The 23,862-nt window shown below is 45.9% G+C and overlaps 1 protein-coding gene across 3 annotated transcripts in view; it reads left to right on the forward strand.

Moving 5' to 3' along the window:
* The window catches only part of LOC138292837 (tetraspanin-1-like), a 54,268-nt gene extending 30,710 nt beyond the window's left edge, over positions 1–23,558 (forward strand). For all 3 annotated transcript variants that reach the window (XM_069231650.1, XM_069231652.1, XM_069231651.1), the window contains exons 7-8: positions 1,903–1,986; positions 22,944–23,558. In XM_069231650.1, coding sequence (XP_069087751.1) covers positions 1,903–1,986; positions 22,944–23,006 — 147 coding nt within the window. In that variant the 3' untranslated portion in view covers positions 23,007–23,558. The remainder of the gene's footprint in view (positions 1–1,902; positions 1,987–22,943) is intronic.
* Positions 23,559–23,862: the final 304 nt, after the last annotated feature.

Consider the following 23,862-nt stretch of genomic DNA (forward strand, 5'->3'; position numbering starts at 1 on the left):
ATGGTGTTTTTAGACTACTCTCTTGTCCTCCAGCACAAGTGCATTTTTTAGGATTCACTTAGTGTTACCGCTGTAGAAGAGTGACTAGAGTGGGCTCTGGTAGTGATAGGAATAATCGAGTCAGCAGGGGTGGCTCCTCCGCTAAGGCGTCAAACCCCCCCGCCAGCATCAGGAGCTGCAAAACTTTTATAGTAAAAACATAATAACCTCTGTTCATTATGTTTTTACTATAAAAGTGAGTGGGCCATGGGTGTGACGGGGACGGAGGGGGAGTGCACAGCATTCCCCCTCAATACGCATGTATGTTTGGCCTGCTGTCTCAGGCCAGCCATACATACATGCACAGTAGAGTCTCTCCAACCCAACACTGCATTGCCAAGTTGGAGAGACAAGCCAGAGGATCCCAGTCTGCCTGGGAGCACCCTGGCTGGGTGCTCCCAGCCAATCCTGATGCTGCTTTCAGCAGCACCAGGATTGGCCACAGGGCAGGCTGGAAGTCACTGCCTGCAACGACAAAGGAGAGCGGATGGAGTGGCGCGGGTTGGCTTGGATAAAGGTAAGTTTTACTTATATTTAGTTTTTTTGTGTTTGTTTTTGGCCCCCCCACCCTCTCTGCCACGCCCCGCCCTTTTTCCCTACCGTGAGCTATGCCCGTGAGTCAGTACAGGAAAACCCACACTTGTCTGGACTACGAGAGCACCACTGTACTGTCAGAATAATATGTAAGCCAGCACCAGAGCCAGACTGGGGAACCAAAAGGAGCCCTACAATAATGTTCAAACCAGCCCTGCCTCTTTCCTCGTCTCAATTTCTATCCAGCCACTCTCTGTGCCTCTCCCCTCTCTCACTCTCACTCTCTTTCTCTTTCCCTCTTCTCTGCATGATTACCTCCGATTTGTCTGTCGCAATAAATCCCAAGGAGAAGAAGAGACAGGCAGAGGGGACATTGGCAATCAGAGGCCTCCACGCAGCTGAACTGAGTGAACCTAAGGACTGCCAGAGTCTGTCCATAGTGAACTAGAGCTCAGTCACCTTAAGTACCGAAGAAGCCAGTCCCTAGCCACACAGTTAGCAGTTGTGGCTCACAGAGTTAAAAGGGACGGGATGGCACGTGGGATGGGGAGGGGGCGAGGGGGCAGTAGGGGTTGCAGGGGGAGAAAATATTATTAAAATAAAAAAATAAAAAATATTAAACTTACCTGAAAGCCTTGCCCCGCTCCTCTGCTGGCTGCAGGCAGGCACAGGCTCCCAACCTGCCCTGCGGCCAATCCTGACACTGCTCAGAGAAGCACCAGGATTGGCTGGGAGCGCCCACCCAGGGCACTCCCAGGCAGACTGGGAGTCTGTGCATGCTCTCTCCAGCCCAGCAACTGTGTTGCTGGGCTGAAGAGAGTCCTGTGTGCACGGGTGTTTGGCTGGCCCGAGATGGCCAGCCAAACACAGATGCGCTTTGAGGGGGAGTTCTGAGCACTCCCCCTCACACTTGTAACTCCCGTGGCCCCGGCGCTTTACAATTGAACACTGTTTATTATTGTTTCCTTGTAAAGGTTTTGCAGCTGCCACTGCTGGCGGGGGACAACGCTCCTCTGCCCTCATGGAGGAGCCGCCCATGACAGTTAGTCAGTCTGACTCAGAACTGGAGGAGCACTCCCCCAGTGAGGGGAAGACTATTCACCCTCAGAACTGGGGCAGCCTGTCCATAATGAATGAGAGTTCAGTGAGCCTCGGAACAGGAGAAGCCAGTCCTTCATGAGGAGGCCCCAGCCACTCTCTGCTCTGGGTGAACTTTCTGTTGTGGGCGGTGGGGCTCAGTCACTCTCCGAACTGGAACATTCTGCCCCTGGTGACACCCTGCCTGTGACAGCAGATATATTCACCCATTTCCGATTCTCTCTTTCCCAGGGCTGCGACATTGCATTCCAGAACTTTCTGAACAAGAACGGCAAGATTGTCGGTGGCGTCGCCCTGGGGATCTGTGCACTAGAGGTACTTGTGGACTTTCTGATTTCAGTGTATTGTTCAATGCTAAACTGTGTCCACGAAAGAAAAGTCTTAATATGGTGCCACATAAATACATCTAATGTGGTGCCCTGTCCCGTTACCCTGTTGCATGAATATATCTAATATGGTGCCAAGGCCCATTTTTTACCTTATTACATAAATCTATCTAATGCCTGTCAAATTGATTTCTTCCCCTGTTTGTATGCACTCTGCGCTCCTGGTGACACTCAGGTGTTAATAGGAGGCATAATTGCAAATACAAATTCACTGTAGCGATTTATAAAACTTGAATTTGCACTTGGATGTGGATTTACTCACATATAAAATTACACCGGTTTATTGTCATCTTAAGTGTAAGTGAATCCCCTCATAGGGGCGGCTTACGGTGCCGACACTCACACATGCCAACATCGAGGAACAGATAAGCAGTGAATTGGAAAGAAAATCAAAAAGAATGTTGCTTCACATTGCATTGAAGTGGAGGAAATGCTAAATTGCAGGAAACTAAAACAATGCCATCTTTCAGTTTAAAAATTGTGGGCCTGATACCCAAAGGTAACTTACACTTCTAAGTAAGTTTACTACTTTTTGACTATTCACAAAATCAGAGTGCAAATTTACTCCAAAGGTGTAACTTACATGTTTTCACCAAACTGAAGGGCCCAGGGGCTAGTCACAAACTGCCTGGGCCATTCACAAAGATAACTTACACTTTTGAGCAATTTACATATCTAAGTTACTCTTACACATTTGAATATGCTTGCTGCTTTTGGCTATTTACAAAATGTCAATGTAATTTAAAGTACTCTAAGTGTAAGAGTAAATTGCTCAAAAGTGTCAGTTACCTTTGTGAATCACACTCTGTGAGTCTTCTACTGAAACCATGGGGCATATTTATGATGTCCCTAGTGCCATCATGTGCTAAATTTGTGTCATTTTCTTAATGCTAATTTGGCGTTACGGTGGCATTTCCCACTCACCATATTTACAAAGTGGCACAATGCAAGCACTGCGCCACTTTGTAAACCCTTGCGCCACATTATGTCTGAGCCAGGCATGATATATACAAGGGGGGAATTCCCCCGTAGGGAGGCCCAGAAAAATGGCACAGTGAAATGTATTAGATTTCTCTGCGCCATTTGTAGCATCATTATTAATGCCTGCCTAAGGCAGGCATAAAGATGATGCTTCCATTGAAAACAATTGGCCTCCCTGTGGTTTGCTGCATTAGTGCCATAATTTATGGCCCTAATCCAGCAAAGCGCCACACTAGCGCCATACCTTATGACACTAATGTGGACAAGACCGTCATGGTGCACTGTATTGTAAATTTGGTGCACACATAATGTCATTAAGGGGACATAATGGGGCGCTGGAAGAGTGGCACATCATGAATGATGCACCACTTTTCCATAAATATGCCCCTATGTGTATTGCCATGTATGGACATGGAAAAGGTGGCAGCCCCACCATTTGCAGGTAGTTTCTCACTCTTAAACCACTGCAGTTTTATTTTAAGAGTAGGAATCGGAGCAAATCCGGTCTTTAGGGTTGAATTGGGAGGGCCACTACTAAAATAAGTGGGTAGTGAGGGACTAGGGGAGGTGTTTTCTTTTCGTGGAAAAAATCGTTACTTGGTGCAAATTCATGAATTCGTATGCCTTACTTTAAAGCAGTGATACACAAAGTACGGTCCCCAGGTGAAAGATCGCAGTGGGCTGCTGAGAGCACGAACATTCATAAAGCTGTCAATTAAAAGGCAAGCGTTTATTTACACCAACCTAAATAAAAGAAAAAAAGCAAATAAGGTGTGTTGCACCATTTAACTCTAGGACCACGTTCATTTTTAAGACATCTTTCAACAAAATTGTAAAAATAAAGGGGGTCATTCTGACCCTGGCGGCCGGTGGCCGCCAGGGCCACCGACCACGGGAGCACCGCCAACAGGCTGGCGGTGCTCCAACGAGCATTCTGACCGCGGCGGTTCAGCCGCGGTCAGAAGCGGAAAGTCAGCGGTCTCCCGCCGACTTTCCGCTGCTCGTTTGAATCCTCCATGGCTGCAGAGCGCGCTCCGCAGCCATGAGGATTCTGACCCCCCCTACCGCCATCCTGTTCATGGCGGGAAAGCCACCATGAACAGGATGGCGGTAGGGGGGGTCGCGGGGCCCCTGGGGGCCCCTGCCGTGCCCATGCCAATGGCATGGGCACGGCAGGGGCCCCCGTAAGAGGGCCCCGCAAGGTATTTCAGTGTCTGCCTTGCAGACACTGAAATACGCGACGGGTGCTACTGCACCCGTCGCACCTTCCCACTCCGCCGGCTCGATTACGAGCCGGCATCCTCGTGGGAAGGGAGTTTTTCCCTGGGCTGGCGGGCGGTCTTTTGGAGACCGCCCGCCAGCCCAGGGAAAAACTCATAATACCCTCCGCGGTCTTCTGACCGCGGAGCGGTATTATGGGGGCGGAATTCTGGCGGGCGGCCTCCGCCGCCCGCCAGAATTAGAATCACCCCCAAAGTCTCTTCAAAAATGTTTTTAAAAAGTGTATTTTATTAACATGTTTCACCTTAGTACATTGGATGCTTTAAGTACATTGAGATGTATTTTCTAACCGTGACAGTTTTCAAAATGAACACAGAAACAGTCATGCCTCCTCCCAATCTGGCAGCAATGCCAGTACTAAACTAAGAAACAAGATAGTTAACACAAAGAACCATGAGTGCTCTGGTTTGTTATTATAGGTGGACAACATTATAGTTTAATAAAGCAGGCACAAGAGAAAGTTTTATACAGCGTATATCTTGACCATATGTATTCCAAAGTGCTCTTATATGCAAAGGAGACAAAGTGAAATTAGACAATTGCCTAGGATCACACAATTTGGTCAAGTGTGGAAGCTATGATTAATCCCAGGTGTTATGGTTTCACAATTCTATTTCATTCCAATTCAAAAACTAATTTACTTCCTTTTCACACTTGACTCTCCCAAGGCAGTGATAGCAAGCAGAGAAGGCTTCCCCCAAGGTGCGGTAGAGGACTGTGACTCCCATACAGCATAAAAAAAAGCCCCACTGCCACCGTGCTGGCATTAATGAGGCCCTCGGGGACACCACAGACCTCACTTTGTGGCCCCTGGGAAAATGTTTGCGAGTACCCATACTTTACAGCACTCACAAATATACAGATGCTGGTTTATTAAACATACAAATACTTACACTTGTGAGTAATTCTGTAAACCTGGTACAGTCATAGCTTCTCAGGAGTACTTTGAAATTGTGTTTTTCAAGAAAGTCAAAAGAGCTTCTGTGTGGTCAGAATTAGATTCAGCAATTAAACCCTGCCATGCTGGCAGAAAACATAGGGTGAACCGCATGAGCTTGGACAAGGGCAACAGAGGCAATGCTTTCGCAGTCCCAGCTGCCTGGAGGTCCATCCAGCAAACTCTAATTTAGGTCTCAAGTAAGAGTGTGCAACATAGCCCATTTTCCTTGAAGCTTCATAAGTTATCAGAAACGTACTCTTAATTCCATAGAAATTATACAAAATGCAACTTCGTGTTATCTTGAGTGAAAATTGAATGTGAGAGTAAACCTTGTTTGAAAGGCACTCGAAATAGTGACGAGAGGTCTGGGTTGCTGAGAAAAAGGCCTCTTGCAACTCATTTTCTATTCCATCCTGTCTGCTGTGAGGCATTTATTGCAACTACCAGTTTTCTGTAGCAAAACACTGTGCCCAATTTCATGCAGTTGTAATTTCCAACATTTTACGTAATTTTCCTTACACAAAACTGTGCAAATTATTCACATTCTGTGAATGCAGCGGAAAATGTGTCTTGTTATGCCAGTAATGATTCCCCCCTCTACATATTGTGTCAGTAGAGTTGCCTAAGATGCACAGGTATTGTGCCAGTAAACATGCCCCTATAGGGCAGTTACAGTCCACAACCAGGCTTCTGTTGTACATTTATCATGTCAATAACTATGCATACATGCCGACAAATCCGATTCAGATGAGTGACTCCCGATTTTTAAGCCAAAACTGAATTTATTTTAGGTGTCTCCTGCCTTCAATTGTATTTGCTTCAGTTCGATTCAATGAGGAAATTAAAGTTCCAAAATTATGTTTCAAAATCTCCCTCTTTAAAGTTTCAAAATGTTGGTATGTAGGACTATGCCCACAGAAGACAATTATGTTGGCTGTAATTGGCCATCTTGCGCTCCTCCTTAAAACTCTGCACGGAAGCCTGGTGGAAAGCATGTGGCTCTCCTCCACTCAGGACAGTAGTGGACTTGACCCCACTCTTCCCAGCCCCAGAGAGAGTTGTGAAAACATTATTTGCCCTGCCGAAGGAGAGTATTGGAAGCGAGAACATAAAAAGCATTTTGCCCATTTACCGTATTGCGTGAACAATAACAAGGCATGTGTCGAATGTCTGGCCCTAATGTCATCTTTGCTTCTTTGTAAAATATACGCATTTTGGTAGTTCATCCTCTTTGCTCCAGAGCGACAGTTCGGCTTGCAGCCAAGGTACAGATCAGGAAAGTACAGTGTATGCAAGCCCCAAAGGTCCTCATGCTTTGTTGTTATGAAGAAGGTGATACCGGGAAACACTTGGACCAGTGACAAGTCACTGCACTCCCCAGGGTTCAGTCATGCTGTAGCAAGAGCTGCGTCAGCGAGGCTGAAGGTTTCTGTATTTTTTAAATAACCTGAAGCAGTACCTTCTTGTTGATGAAGTGTACATGCTCATGTCTCACTTCATGTACTCTTGCATGCCCCCTGAAGCAACTGATGAATGCTGTGTTGTAAAAATACCCACTCACATAACATAATGGGTTGAGCTGCCTCTTCAGGATATACTCTCTGACTATCACCCCGTTGTGAGCTTGCTTATGTGCAGTGATTTAAATGGAAATAAACAAGTGCAGGTACTCACTCTTCTGAGTATACCTGTTTGCACCTGAGAAGTGCCGGTACTCTCCCATTAAAGGTATTGCAGCAGTGCTGAGAACTGCCAGAATTCTACCATTAAAGGTATTTAGCCCTGGCCCCTTGAAATATCTCCATAAAATAATTGTTGTCCGGAGATGTTAATTCCTGATTTGTGTTTTTTATCATTAGAGAAGTAATTTAGCTTGGGTAGACATTGCTAATCAGGGCCGATTTTTTCTGGACAACATTTTTTTTAAATGGTGGATGTGTTGCTGTAATAGTTCAGGAACCATGAGCCCTATATACTTCATTTTGGTGTCAAAACATAGGTTTTGGGGTCAAGTAGTCTTATAGAAACATAAAGTAACTCCTCAGAGCAACCCTTCTGCCATATTCCATAATGGCGGCTCTATAATGTGTTTTTGCCATCATATTGGTAATTTATTTTAATATTGTTTTTGTTTCAAGATTTCCTTTGATTCAACTTTGTAAACATGAGCGAATCAAGTGGTAGCAAAGGATCTTTACCTCCTGGCAGAGAAATCTGAGGACTCCTTCAACAAAGAAAAATGTATCACATGCCAAACTAATCTGAAAGAAAAGCTAACATCAACTGCGGCTGGACAGAAGAGAGTTTGAGATGCTGCAGAAATTTGGTAAGATGATGAGTGAAAAGGATCAAATAATTTATCACTGTAACAACAAGTGCTACAAGTCAAGTCATATACAATGGAAAAAAGCCTGGAAACAAATTGTCAAAAAAGCAGAAACCAGTGAATCAAAACAAAAATTTGAGTCTTCTGAGAAAGCGACGACAACCAAACCCAGTGCCTATCCACTTAAAAGATCAATGGCTACCCATCGTCCACCTTCAACAACTGATCAGAAAGCAAAGGATCTTCAATGTGTTATCTGTGGTTTAGTCATAACAAGGGCCACAGGGATTGATGAAAGAGCAAAGTCCAGAGTATGTGAGTCTCAAAGGGCAAACATGTTTCTTTTAGCAGCTAGTTTCTTCCAAGATGAAATTTTCAGCAGAATTGCTGATCTAAACAGCGAGGGTAATGTATTTGCAGATTTGTATGCCCACCCGAACTGAATGTGTGCATACAAGAGAAAATATGAATGTACAAGGACCTCCCAGCATCAACGTACTCCCCAGCCTTCAGTTAAGTGTGCTCTCTTTGAAAAAGCAAATTAAGTTTTAAAGCGACTCTTGAGTGCTGGCTATGGGTTCACACTCAGTGAGATCAGCAAAATAATGGTCAACATTGGTGAAACTGTATTGATCCATAATAATGAAATTAAGATTTTTCTGGTGAGAATGTACAATGGCAGAATTGTTTTTTGTCAGTCTAACAAAAAGAATGAGTTACTTATTTTGTCAGCAGGACCTTCAGGAGTCAAATCAACTGAGAACAGCATATTGTTATATTTCTCGTCCTTGGTGTGGTCTCCCTTAACTTTTTGCCTCTGTTCCGCAGGTTGTTGATGTGTGCTGGACTCTGATTTTACTGTTTTTGTTACTCTGGGAACTTTACCACTGCTAACCAGTGCTAAAGTGCAAGTGCTCCTTTACAAAATGTGTATGTAATTGGTTTATCCATGATTGGCATATTTGGTTTACTAGTAAGTCCCTAGTAAAGTGCACTAGAGGTGCCAGGGCCTGGAAATCAAATGCTACTAGTGGGCCTGCAGCACTGGTTGTGCCACCCACATATGTAGCTCTGTAATCATGTCTCAGACCTGCCACTGCAGTGTCTGTGTGTGCAGTTTTAACTGTAAATTCGATTTTGGCAAGTGTACCCACTTGCCAGGCCTAAACCTTCCCGTTTCCTACATGTCAGACACACCTAAGGTAGGCCCTAGGTAGCCCCAATGTCAGAGTGCAGTGTATGGTTAAGGTAGCACATATAGTTATGTGTTTTATTTGTCCTGATAGTGAAATATTGCTAAATTCGTTTTTCACTGTTGCAAGGCCTGTCCCTCTCATAGGTTAACATGGGGGCTACCTTTAAATTTGATTAAAGTGTAGATTCCCTTTGGGAGTGGATGGATATGTGGAGTTTGGGGTCTCCGAGCTCACAATTTAAAAATACATCTTTTAGTAAAGTTGATTTTAAGATTGTGTGTTTGAAAATGCCGCTTTTAGAAAGTGAGCATTTTCTTGCTTATACCATTTCTGTGACTCTGCCTGTTTGTGGATTCCCTGTCTGGGTCAGTTTGACAGTGGGGCTGGTTGCCCCTCACACTAGACAGTGACACAAAGGGAGCTGGGGTTAGCCTGCATATCCTGATGAACCATCTGTGCTAGGAGGGAGGAGAGGAGTGGTCACTCACACCTGAAAGGGCTGTGCCTGCCCTCACACAATGCAATCTCCAACCCTCTGGTGATTGTCTGGGGCCTGGCTGGGCAAGGCAGGATTTCGCATTCCAAAGAGACTTTACTTTGAAGTAGACCTACTTCAAAGGAGAAATTGGGTATAAGAAGGGCACCCAAAACCACAGACTTTAGAAACCCTTCTGGAACAAGAGGAACCTCTGCCTGGAGAAGAGCTGAGGAAGAAGAGCTGCCCTGCCTGTGTCTGTGCTTTGTGGGGCTATCCTGCAGTTGCTGCTTCTGCCAGAGTAAGAGGGCAAAGACTGGACTTTGTGTGTCTTCCATCTTGAGAAGAAATCTCCAAGGGCTTGATTTAGAACTTGCCTCCTGTTGTTTGAAGTCTCAGGGACAGCAAAGACTTCTCTCTGCCAGCACCTGAAGCCTCTGGAGAGACCCCTACTCTGCCATGTGGTGTCCATCCAGTTCCTGGGACCTTGAAAGGAGAAGCTGCCAGTCTAAAGACAAGGAAATCCACGCACAGAGTGCTGTGTGGGGGAAAAGATCGACGCAACTCCTATCTGCGGCTGAAGAAAAACAACGCAAGGCCTGCCCGGACCCAAGAGTGCTGACCGGATCGACGCTCAGTTCTCCTGCGGAGAGCAGAAGAACTGACACGCCCGACCTGGTGAAAGGAAAAACAACGCATGGTCCCGCTCGTAAGTGGAATCAACGCCTCGCAAGCCCTTTTTGACGCGCACTCGCCCGTGCAGGGTTATTTTTGACGCGCACCAGGTACATTTTCACGCTAGCAGCGCTAGTGTGTGTTTAAAACTACTTAAAGACTCTTTTTGCATTTTTATTGATAACTGGACTTGGGTATTGTGGATTTTTGTCGTTTTGGTCTTTTTTTGTTTAGATAAATATTTCCTATTTTTCTAAACTGGTGTTGTGTCATTTTGTAGTGTTTTCATTAAGTTACTGTGTGTGTTGGTACAAATACTTTACACCTAGCACTCTGAAGTTAAGCCTACTGCTCTGCCAAGCTACCAAGGGGGTAAGCAGGGGTTAGCTGAGGGTGATTCTCTTTTACCCTGACTAGAATGAGGGTCCTTGCATGAACAGGGGGTAACCTGACTGTCAACCAAAGACCTCATTTCTAACACATATGATCACAGGATACAGTAAAATCAGCAGGAGCCATTTAAGAAATATCCTGAAAGATTTAGATTTTGGACTTAATGACAAACATTGTGCTGCCCCAGAGCAGCTCTGCAAATCATGAGAGTCAACAAGAATGCCTGATGTAGTCTTAATATTTTTTACATAATTATTTAATATCAGCAAATCAAAAATTTTACAAACTAAAGTTCTTGAGTTCGGAACAAAAGCCAACAACATTGATGATGGCTTCGAAGATATTAGCGAAGTATTGGAAGACAATCCCACTAACTGACAGGCTTATGCTGTGCAAATCTACTGTCTTTTCCAAATCATGATGACTGCCCACGCAATCTATGGCAAGTTCAAAAGTAGAGAGCTTATCACTTCAATGAATAGGATTGGTGTATCAACAAGTTATAATGACATAGTACGGAGCAGGAACGTGTCATGCTGTAAAATCTTGTGAATTTGACTGCACAAAACTTTCAAGTAACTGTACCAGGAAAGAATTTACAATTTCTTCCCTTGATAATTTTGATTTTGAAGACAGCTCTTCATTGTCTGGGACATCCAGCACACATGATACTGCCACAGTGTTTTTTCAAGACTGTACCAACGAAGTAGCTGCTGGAAAACAAGCTGTGTCAGCTGTAGGAATAAACAAACAAAGTTGCAAACTTATAACCCAACTGCCTTGCCAACGTGTGCAAAATCACTACAAGCCATCAACACGTCCCAATCTACCAGAAAGTGCCAAAGTGGCTGAGGACATGGATCTTCTTCTACCTGATGCTGCGGTCCACAAAGCTGATATAACTGAATTTATCATATTGCTTATTCGGTGCAGATAGAAGGATGAAGAAAAGCCAGTTCCTCTGTGGGAGGGAATTCATCCTCTTATCTCCCAGAATACCGTCCCACTGAAGAAGGCTGGGTTTTTACCAGTGTTACCATCTCCGGTCACAAACTATGCAACAGTATACACAGCTCTATCAAATTTCCTATATGTGTGTGTTGAGCGTGAAAACCAGCCTATTCTGCCCATTTTCTGCAATAAAGGTGTTTTTTGTATTGTAGCTGACATTTTTATGAGCAATCCAGTAGAATTTGATCATCTTTATCCAATGATGGGCGTTTTCCACATGACAAATGTTGTGTTGCGGTGTGCAGGATGTTATCTCAGAGGATGTGGCATAGACGATGTACTTATTGAGGCTGAAATCTTTGGAGACAAAACTGTCCAGTCACCATTGAGGGGAACCCGTTATCTTCATTCGTTACAAGGTATGCTCATTGTTGGGAATGGCCCTTTCTGCAGGGTTATCCCCAAACTTTTTGCCTTTCTCCTCCTATTTTTCTGACCCTCTTTCTGTTGGCCTAAGGATTGTGGTTACTTTACGACTGCTAATCAGTGCTAAAGTGCATGTTCTCTCTCCCATACAACTTGGTATAATTGGCTTACACCTTTTTGGCTTATTGTAATTTACCTATACGTCCCTTGTAAAGTGGTATACCATATACCTAGGGCGTGTAAATTAAATACTTTTAGTGGGTCTGCAGCACTGACTGTGCCACCCACAGAAGTAGCCTTTCAAACTTGTCCCAGGCCTGCCACAGCAGGACATGGGTGCACAGTTTACTGCTACACTGACTTGGCAAGCTAAACCACTTGCCAAGGCCTAAACTCCCTTTTTACTACACCTGAGTCACCCCTAAGGTAGACCCTAGATCACCCTATGGGCAGAGTGCTATGTATGTAAAAGGTAGGACACATGTCTTTATGTGCTCCGTGCCCTAGTAGTGAAAAAACGCCTATTCAGTTCCTCACTACTGTAAGTGCTGCTCTTCTCATAGGATTGCTTTGGAAATGCCCTTATACATGCCTAAGTGGTATCTTCTGATCTATGAGGGATAGAGTGGGCATGTCTGGTCTGTTTAGAATGGTAGTGAGAAATCCTGCTTATTGGTATAAGTGGATTTTGTTATCACCAATGTAGAAACGCCACTTTTTAAATAAAGTGGACATTTCTCTGAGCTTATAACTCTAGTGCCTTGCAGCCTGACTCCAATCCACATCTGGGACAGAGTAACAGCTTCACTTGGTGCATATTTTCCAGACCACCATCACACAGGAGGGGCTGGGTGTGACAGAAGAGACATCTGCATACTGATAGTCCTCCTGGGCTGGGGAGAGGGAGGGTCGTTTACACCGTACATGTGAATAGGCTGTGTCCTGCCTTCACACAATGGACTGATTACCCCTTACTGATGTCTGAAGACAGGGCTGGGTTGAAAGGGTGTGGTGCTACACATGAAAGGCCTTGTTTGAAGTTACCCCCTGAGGCAAAGGCATTTCTGAGTATAAGTAGAGGGGATGTAGCCTCTTGATTTGGAGAGCACTTTTGGAACTGGTACCGAACCTCTGTCAGAAGGACTGCTGGACTGCACAAAGGACTCATCTGGACTGCTCTTCTGTTTGTTGCCCTGCTTCCAGGTGTCTACTGGGTGGCCCAAAGGACTCATCAGGATTGCTTTTCTGTGTGTTGCCCTGTTGCCAGCTACTCCCTGACACATTTCTGCCCAGATACTGTGTGGGATTTGTAACCATACACTGATGGCTATATTGCTGGAGGACTGCTGGACTGCCAGGAGAGGCCGCCATTAAGATTATCTGCTTGTGTGCTGGGGCACCTCTTGCCCCCCTCAAGTGCCCCTTCGAAGCCCCAGCATGTGTGGAGAGCTGGCTTCAGCTCTGGGGCACCTTGCCCATCCAGCGCTTGGTGACAGCTTCACCCTGGCATTTTCTTGTTTCCAGCTGAGCTAGTTCAGGAAACTAGCACCAGACACAAGGCAGCAGATGCCCCCTCTCCCTCAAGCTATTTGGAAGTTGGCAGAACAGGCTTTTCCAATCTGATCAAACACACACTCCCACCCAGTTCTGCAGTGCGCTACAGGAAATACACAAACACAGTGATGGAGGTGACAGGGCTCCAGACACTGGGGGACACAGAAGCCAGAGCAGTGGAAACATTCCACAGGTGGGCATACGACTAGAAGTCGTCAAAATCATGGGCACAAACCCACATAGCTGCAGTAGCACATTTTGCCAAATTAATTTCAGGAAAAGACCCTACAGCATCCCACTATATCATGGCAGTGATGAAAGGCTGGAGGCGCCTGGAAGGAAAAAAGCAGGACTCAAAGTCACCCTTGGACTTCAGAAAGCAGATCCAGGTCATGGATGCAATTGAGCTAGTTGCCCTAGACCCATCTGGAGGTCACCCTTTTCAAGGCAGCCTTCACCACAGCGGTTTTTGGAGCATTCAGGGTGAGGGAGCTAGTGGCCCTTGCAAACAAGAAGGCAGTTACAGCATCCTTACAAACAACGGATGTAAAATCGGGCTCTGGGCAAGATGAGTTACTGTTGAGAAAGTCAAAAACCGACCAGCAAGGCAAGGAGGCCTGGGTAAAACTGAAGCGCTTGGCTGATCCCAAGTACTGCCAAGTTTGCTGCTTGTATTCCTACATGGCAGAGTGGCTCACCCCTGTGAGGGGCTATTGTTCAGGCGAGTGGGGATCTACGGAGCATATTTCAATTTAGCGGCATCCTTATTTCAATCTCACCCATTCAAGATAGGGATAGCAACAATGGCCGCACAGCACGAGATGCCAGAAGCAGGGATTAAAGTGATGGGCAGATGGTACTCCACGCTTACAAAACCTACGTGAGGCACCAGCTATCATGACCAAGCATGGATTGGGGAATGGGCAAGTTGACAGTTGCTGTTGTTGCCTTGACAAGGGACAGGCTCAGGACAGCATGGGTGGTCAGTCACTCCTTTATCCACCGGATGCATGCTTAGTAGAACCACAGACGCAGTGGTCGGGCAAAGCAGGCAGAGGCCACCAACATAAGGGGGTGGGGCATCCCAGGAATGAGATGGAGGCAGCTGGCAACAACCCTGACCAAGCTCTAAGCTATGGCTGCATAACACTCAGATAGTCTAATAATGCACCTGGGCATTGCAACCCCATCCAGCTTGGGAGAAAAGACCTCCTGCGCGACATTCAAACTGGACTAACAGAGGCAGCTAGAGCCTTCAGCAGCACCACCATCATAAGGTCAGATCACCAAGCAGAAATGGAGGGAGGCCTTATGAAATGGGGTGGTGGATAACTCCAGGAGAAAACTTAACATAACAGTCAGCAGGTTTTGCAAGGCAAATGTCTTGGAGAGTATTAGACATGGGCTGATTAATTTGAGGCGCCCGAAGTTCTACGCAGGAGATGGAGTGCACCTCTCAGACGAAGGCATTGGAGTGTTCTGTGTGAACCTATGGTCAGTCATGGCAATGGCTGGCTGTTGCTAAAAAGAGAAACCTCTGCAAGTAAGGGGAACCGTCTGGGGACATAAGCCCCACAGGCACCATGGGGGTAAAACAAGGAGCAGGTGTTGGCAAAAGAAGGCAAACTGGCAGGGCTGTGTGGCAAATGAAGGTCACTTACCTGGGGATGCCTTACAGCAGGGTGCATTGGTCGACGGGGGAGTACGTGGAGAAATGCACTCGCAGCCCAGATCCGGCAGGCAGCAGGGCATAAGGGGACATACAAGCTAGCGAGTTGAGCCTAACAGCAGTCCAACACAAACTCTTTTTACCTCACAGAACTGACATGTAGGATGGACAACATGACAATTGAAACTTGTGTGATTTATGACAGGGCTTATGGCCAAGAGTGAATAATTAGTGGCCTGTCTAAATGACTTGTGACCTTCAATGACCTGTCTAAATGAGTTATGTCCTGTCAAAATTTATGACCTGTCAAAGGCGATTTACAACCCTGTCAAAGATGAATTACGAAACATGTCAAAGTAAAGTATGTTCGTAATGACGTTTAAGTGCTAATCATACATGATAATAAAACTCCAGCCATGAAGTCCCCAATGCACAATCTTCACTTCCTGTCTCTATAGGATAAACCATCACAGTGTGTATCTGTTGGAGTGTACCAAGTGCAGGGTTATAGCAGAGGTCGCCCCAAAAGGGGGTGTAGAGGGCCGACGCGTTAACAACTGCTTTGGCCCCGAAAAATCTATTTTGGGTACCTTAGCGTGCAAGGGAGGCCCCCTCACAGGAAACTTGGGTTGTGGTGTCAAAACAACACCAGGAAGGTAACAAAGGGTGGGCAAATTGTGGGCCAATCAGAGGACTGGTATTTTTGAACCCCGGATGAGGGGGTAGCAACATAGCAAAAAGACACTCAATACGAGGAGCGGGAGCAGTGTGCTATTCAAGCGGAAACCCACCCACACCTGGAGAAGAAACTATGTTACAGTAGGTGGAGAACAAGAATTAAAACAAGGAACAACTGTTGGCAAAACAAGGCACACCAGCAGGGGGTGTGCCGGATTAAGGCCACTTACCTCGGGATACCTTACAGCAGAGTGAGTCAGCCAACAGGGGGAGTACGAGGAGCATGGCAGCACAGTCCAGACTTGCCGGATGGCAGGGCACAAGGGAGCATACAAGGTAGAAACTTGAGCCTAACAGCACTGATAGGTGACCCCCACCACATCACGGGCAGAGGATAAATCCAACACAGAGACTCTATTGACCTCACAGAATTGATATGCATGATGGATGACATAACAACTATTGAAACCTGTATGATTTATGACAGCTAATGGCCAAGAGTAAAGCCTTTCGAAATAATTTATGACCTTAAATGACCTGTCGAAAGTGATTTATGACCTGTCAAAGGTGACTTATGACCCTTTTATAGATGATTTATGAAAAAAGTAAAGTATGTTCTTAACAACGTATAAGTGTCAATCATACATGATAATAGAATTGCAGCCATTAAGTCTCAAAAGCACAGCCCTTGCCTCCTGTCTCTATAGGATAAATCATCACAGTGTATAAATGTGTTGGAGTGGACCAAATGTGTGGTTATGATTTTTTCCACATGTACTAAGGAGTTCAAGTATTCTCCCAGGTTTCTGGCAAACGATGTTGAATTCAGGGTGTCAGGAGGTAAGTGAACAGGAAGGCGGGGAATAGTAGGTGCTTATGTGGCAGAAACATTTTTTCATTTTTAGAAACATCCAACATGAGTGAGCAAGTCGCTACCCGTAACAGATTCCTGTGAGGCAGTGTGAGATTAGTTTCTGTAAATGTTGAGTAAACTAAGGGAATGAAAGAAATGTGTGTGAACTGCATAAGGATGACAAGAGAAGTCAAAAGGAGGATAAGATGTTGCCAAGGAAGGATGTGTAAAAAAAGAAGCAGGGGGGGCCTAGAACTGAGCCTTGTGGGCCACTTTATAGCAGCACATGAAGAGCACAAAGGGATTAGAGGGAGAAAGGATATAAGCCAGTTATAAGTCGAGGACAGTCGATGACACCAAGATAGATAGCAGGGTGGGAGAGATTGAGAAGTGTGCACAAAAGCGAGAGGTGGACAAGATGGATACATGCAAGAGGGTGGTTTCAGTGGAGTGGAGTGCAAAGAAGTCACGCTGAAGGGGATAAAGTAGGTCATAGAACTTAATAAAGATGGTGACACAAATGAATGCTAATTGCACCAGATTTGTTTTTACTAAAAGGGAAAGCAGGGGACATGACAAAAGTTTGCAGGACATGAAGGGTGAGCAGTGTTTTTTTAGTGAGGGCAAGATTACAAAGGGCTTGAAACATGATGGCTAGATGGCTGCCTGAAGGCAGTGTTTAAGGAGAGTTGTCAGGCAAGTCAGAAGTCTGGACGATAGGGCCAGTTGTTTGATTATTTGTTGGCTGAAAGGCTCGGATGGTGCATAAAATGGATTAGCAGCCTAGAGAAAGGAAATTAGTTAAGTGGGAGTTGTGTGGATGAAGGCATATGCTGCTTGATCCTGACCAGAACAGGCCTCTCCTGTAATCTAATTCTCAGATGTTGTGTCCTGAATGAAAGTGGAATGCACTCAGCCTAGCCCTGAAAAAAAGAGGAATCAAGGCCCAGGAATATGGAGAAACTGGCCCCGGTGTCGTTTGTAAGAATTCCGTGTGAAGTCAACGAGAGAAGAGAACGTAGCCCAAATTACAGGCAGCAAAAATAGAGAACGTGGCTTTACTATGACCAGACAGAAAGAACCCGGCCCCAGTGCAGCCCTCATCAAAGAGAACCTGGCCCAAGTGCAGCCTTCAGGGAAGAGAACCTGGCCCAAGTGTAGCCCACAGCGAAGAGAACTTGGCCCGAGTTTGACTAGAAGAAATTAACCAAGCCCGAGTGCAACCCTCAAGAAAGAGAGCCTGACCAAAGTGCAAATAGGAGAAAATTACCTCACACATGCGCAGCCCACTAGAAAAGAGAAGCTGGCTTAACTGCAACCAAACATAAATAACCTGGTCTATGTGCACCCAGAGAAACATATTCTCCCCAAGAGCAGCCTTCAAGCGAATTGCAACTGACCCAAATGTGACCCAAGTGCATCTAGAAGAAAAGAACGTTGCCCAAGCATGACTAGAAGAAAATAAACTGTGTTGCCTTCAATAAAAAATAACCTGGCGAAAGTGCAAATAGAAGGAAATAACCTGACCCAATTGGAACTAGAAGGAAAAAAACTGCCCCAAGTTCAGCCCAGAAGAAAAGGTAATCAGACCCAAGTGTGGCTTGAAGAAAATAACCTGCCCCAAATGCAGCCCACAAATTAGGAAAAACTGCCTCAAGTGAGGCCAAAAGTAAAAAAAACATGTCCCAATTGCACATAGAAGAAAAAAACTTGGCCCAAATGCTGTGTACATGAGAAGACAACTTGTTCAAGTTAGGCTTGAATAAGAGACCTGCAAAAGCGCAGCCCTGAAGCACAACAATATCTCAAATGACGCCCAAAGTAAAAGATGATAATCTAGCTAATACAAGTCTGAGATGTAGGGATGAGCCCTACCCATCTGTGGTCTAGTAAAAGAAAGTTTGGTCAAGTGTGTCCTAGAGAAAAAGTGGATGACCTTGCTGGATGCAACCAAGAATAAAAGAGACCGGGCCTAGTATGGACCAGAAGTCAAGATCTCAAGTCAGACTTCAATGAGAAAAAGAGAAGAACCAAGCCATGTGCAGCTCCCAAATCAAAAGAAATAGGTCCACACATGGCCCATAAAAGAGGACAAGCCCACCTGTGGTGTGTAGGAAAAACAAGCTCAATATACAACCTCCAAAACACCATCTACAAATAAAACCACACAATTTGCCCATTTGATTAAAAAGTAACCTGCCCATTTGATTAAAAAGTAACCTCTGACCATGTAACATTGTAGAAAGCTAGCCTGGTGTGTGGTGGATACCTAGGGTACTTACACCTTATACCAGGTCCAGGTATCCCCTCTTAGTGAAGTGTAGGCAGTGTCTAGAAGCCAGGCTCCCTAGAGGTAGCTGCGGATGAGCAGGCAAGCCTCATCTAGGGGACATGCAAAGCTCATGCAAAGCCACTGTAGTCACACAGCACTTACACACATGAAAGAAAACACTCTGTTGGACAAAAATAAAGGTACTTTATTTTTGGTCACACAATACCGCAAATTACTAGAAGGGCAACCCTCCAATAGGAGGTAAGTAATACACTAAATATATACACTAGTAAACAGTAATAGGGATAGAAAAGATAAGAAAACAGTGCAAATAACAATAAGCAATAGTGACCCTAGGGGGAGCCCAAACCATATACTAAAAAAATGGAATGAGCACACAGGACCCCCACCTAGGTAAGTGGAATGTGTAGAGGGGAGCCTGGAGTACTAGCAAACCAGAGAGGTAAGTAACACAGTACCCCCAGCAACCAGGAAAGCAGGAGTAAATCACTTGAATTTCCCCAAACCACTCAAAAGGAAGAAAAAGAGGAAAAGACACAACACCCAGGCAAGACTGCAGGAAACCAGCAGTGGATTCCAGGAGGGGAAGACCTGTGGAAAGAGGGGACTAAGTCCAAGAGTCACAGTGGAGTCCAGGAGGAGTAGAGGCTACTACCCACCCAGCTGTACTTGCAGGAGTTGGTCGACAGTGATGATGATCAGGTCAGGAGAAGAGTTCCTGAAGGACGCAGAAAATGTCCCACACTGGAGTGAAGATTTCAGACGGGTGTTGTGCAGGAATTCAACCAGCAAGCCTTGGCAAAGACAAACTCACTGTTAGTGAAAAAGTGGTGCTGCCAGGGGACCAACAAGGCTCAGAAGGACTCAACCCGGGAGGGGGAGTCAAAGGGGGCCATCAGCGACACAGAGAGTCCACAGGAGCAGAGGCAGAGCCCACAGGAGTCCCGCAGGATGGGGACACAGAAGTTGCAGAAGGAGCCCACACAGCACTACAGAAAGGGATCCCAGGCCACAGGAGAACCACCCAGAGGGCTGTGCTTCGCAGGAAGGAGTGCTGGGGACTGGAACCACACGGAGTCTGAAGATCCCATGGAGATGCAAACAAGCCATGGCAGCTGCAAGAGATGTGTTGCACGGGGGTACTGTCCTGCATGGGAAGGCAAAGGCTTACCTCGACCAAAGTTGGACAGCTGGCAGAGAGGACCAAGAGGATTACTCCAGAGCTCAAAATGAGGGAAGATCCATGCAGCCGGTTGTCATTGCAGCAGGCGCCTGTGAATGCAGGGGAGTGACTCCTTCACTCCAAGGGAGATTCCTTCTTTGTTCTAGTGCACACTGACGACACGCCACCCTCAATGGATGCACAGCCAGTGGAAATTTTGGAGTTGCTGGCAGGAGCCCTGGAAACAATGTTGCAGAAGAGTTCTTCTTCTTGGAGGCAGATTGTCGGGTCCTGGATGGTCCAGTCGCAGTTCTGGAGGCCAGAAGTGGAAGTGCAGATTGCAGAGGAATCCTGCTGGAATCTTGCAAGCCGAATCAGAGGGCCCACCCAAGAGAGACCCTGAATAGCCCTGAAAGGGGGATTAGTCACCTAGCCAGGTAAGCACCTATCAAGAGGGGGCTCTGACATCACCTGCCTGGCCACTCAGATGCTCCCAGAGTTCCCTGCCAACCTTGGAAACAAGATGGCAGAAATCAGGGACCCTCTGGAGGAGCTCTGAGCACCACCCCTGGAGTGATGATGGACAGGGGAGTGGTCACTCCCCTTTCCATTGTCCAGTTTCAAGCCAGAGCAGGGACTGGGAGTGCCTAAAACAGTGTGGACTGCTTTATGCACAGAGGGCACCAAATGTGCCCTTTAAAGCATACCAGTGCTTGGGGAGGCTACCCCTCCCAAGCCAGTCACACCTATTTCCAATTGGAGAGGGTGTTACCTCCATCTCCCAAAGGACATCCTTTGTTCTGCCTTCCTGGGCTTGATTAGATAAAGCAGAAGGAGGGCAAAAACCGGTCTGAGGGGTGGCAGAAGCTTAGGCTACCTAGAAAACCCAGTAAGACAGGTGGTAGCAATGCTGGGGGTCCTCTAAGGAGCCCCCAGAGTGCATGGAATCATACTTCCAATACTTGCAACAGTATTGGGGTATGATTCTGACATGTCTGATACCAAACATGCCTAGTTTCAGAGTTACCATTATGTAGCTGGACATAGGTAGTGACCTATGTCCAGTAAACACGTAAAATGGCATCCCTGCACTCACGAAGTCCAGAAAAATTTAACTAGAGTTTGTGGGGGCACCTCTGCTAGCACAGGGGTGCCCTCAACACAGGCACCTGCACCCTGCTCTCTGGACTGAGAGGGCCTACCATACGGGTGACTTACAGTGACCTGGTGCAGTGACCTGTAGTGAAAATGGGTGCATGCACCCGTTTCACAAGATTGCAATAGCAGGTATGCCGAACCTTTTGCATGGGCTCCCTATGGGTGACAGAATAACTGCTGCAGCCCATAGGGATCCCCTGGTACCCCAATGCCATGGGTACCTGGGTACCATATACTAGGGACTTACATGTGGGTACCAGTATACCAAATGTGGGGAAAAAGGTACAGTTACCAAAACTTACAGGAGAGAGCATAACCACTGGGGTCCTGGTTAGCAGGATCCCAGTGGACACAGTTAAACATACTGACAACAGGGAGAAAATGGGAGTAACCACGCCAAGAAAGAGGGCACTTTCCTACAAACATTAAAGGGGAAGATAAAAATGCAGTACCACCGGGACCTAGCCCCAGCAAATCTGTCTACAGCTGCAAAGGGCCAACGTTGTCTCACTAAACCAACACCAGGCCATTACCTTGCAACTGTAGCATCTACAAGAACTCTAGAAAAATGTGATTTTAAACAGTGAATAAAAACAGTTTGGCCAATAGCTACTCCTAGGATAGCCTTTAACCATAGGATGTGAGGAACTTCTCGAACACCTGCAACAAAGAACAGACACAATAAACTGAAACATAAAACGGACTTCCACGTTCATCCATCCAGTAAGTCTGAGGACTTGGAATGCTCATTGTAATCCAGAGAGGGATAAAGTGGAATCTTCCTGTAAGCGCGCCTGACCACTACTAAAGGGAAATACCATCTTTTGACGTCAAACTCTCTGGCCATTAGTCTGATGTCCTTGTCTCGTATTGTGTCATATTACCATTCCTTAAAGGTCCCATTTACTCATGGTGAGGGTCAGATAAAAAGGCCATTGTGGAAAAGCACTGATTGAACAGAGGGAAGCCTACCATTGACTAATTGGTGTTAACAAGGAACATGCTGAATAGTTGTGGCTACCTGCGCAACAGACATGGTGCCCGGCACTGGGTAGTAGATCACCTGCTTTCTGTTCAAAGGGCCTTTCTTCAGGCAGTAGAAGGTTGTTAATAAAGCCTGGCTGTGCTGAGAGCATAGGTCCGCGGGATAAGTAGCTTTGGGTGCTTCTTCTGTTGAGGCTCGGGGGAAGAGCTGTTGAATGATGCATGTACTTTCTGCCCTTTACACAGAGGCCTCCTATTGTTGAGGCAATAAACAAATTGTCTTGGGGCCATGGGGCTACCTACTGCCTGATCAATACAATGCTTTTTGTACTAGACCACAAGTAGGCTACATGTTGACTTTCTGTTGTGGGGCTCTTAACTTGGTTAGCGGCGGGTATGTGGGCATTAATTCTTCAAAATGCCAAATGTAGCAGAAGTGACATCATGCACCCCTTGACCATCATTCACATTATAGGGTTGACCCGTTGCCCTGCGTTTAGCCCCTGTACACCCTCCTGTTTGATTTTAAGGACCTTCGGGATTGGTGTCCTGGTTTCCTGTTTGCACTCTTTTCCTTCTGCTTCCATTGTGACTTCTGAGAACAAGGATAGCAAAGGTACTGCCATGAGTAGCAAAGGACAAGTGAGGGGTTGCAGCTTCTGCATCTGGCTACTCCTAATTGATGACCAAGTGGGGTGACTGGTCCCACTTCTATGTTATATTTGCTCAAGTGATTTTAGGCATCTGGAAAACATATTGCTCGACATAGCGCTCCAACCTCTTTACTGACCTCAGTTGGGTCTTTTCTATGTTAAGATATCGCTCATAACTTCTGTCCTATTGCCTGTTACTAAACATAACTCTGCCTCTTGTGCCCTTCTGTCTTCACAGCTAGCTGCTATGGTGGTATCCCTCGTCCTCTTCTGCCACATTGGGTCGAACAAGAGTGAATGAGCGGTGCTCAACTGGCGTGGAGCACAATCCTCAAAACAAGTGATGCGCTGGACTCACTCTCCAGAAAGGGGAAAATATTCCTATGCTCATTAAGTAACACTCTCCACAGCCTGTCCTCCATCTTTCACTGGCACGGCCACTCCTTGGTGTCGATCTGAAAGAAACCTTCTGTCGCAAGAGAAATAATATATGATTATTAACTCCCTCTACACACCATATTTGTAAATGTGGAATAACAACCCCATGGCCAAAAATAGTGTCAGCTGGTTGCCCTAAGTCAGACGCTATGGTAGAGCAGCAGGTTGTTTTACGAAAGGAAAGAAGTGATTGCCAGGGCATGAACCAACAACTGCAAGAAGGGCCTTCTTTGTCCTTAACACACCAGTTCCACATGGCTCTAGATCATGTTAAGACCGACATTTTCAACACCAATTCATATTTTGTTTCGGCACACCACTTGTAAATAAAGCTTTATGTTTCAAATAATACTGCAATAAGTCTCGCAAAAAGACATCTATAAGTTGTGAAACAACAAATAAAATCTGTATTCAATCTTGCTGTCTTCATTTGTGGTTCTGAACTGGAAGGTTAGGTTGCAGTGACAGCTTAGGCCCATTAACGATAGTTATGTAGACAACACATGTAGTGGTGGCTCCACAGTGTGGAAACAAAGGGTATGCCTTTTGAGGAGCAGGTAGAAGTTGAATTTGAAACTGCTTCGGCTGGAGTTCTTCTGAAAGTTTTGTAATATCTTCTTGAAAAGGTCCTATGCATTCTCTCCCTTCATGTGGCACATACCAGTTGACGGGTTACCAAATGGCTTCTAAGGTATGAGAGACCACCATAGGGAGATTTA

This window comes from Pleurodeles waltl, chromosome 4_2 (genome assembly GCF_031143425.1).
Source record: "Pleurodeles waltl isolate 20211129_DDA chromosome 4_2, aPleWal1.hap1.20221129, whole genome shotgun sequence".
NCBI lineage: Eukaryota > Metazoa > Chordata > Amphibia > Caudata > Salamandridae > Pleurodeles > Pleurodeles waltl.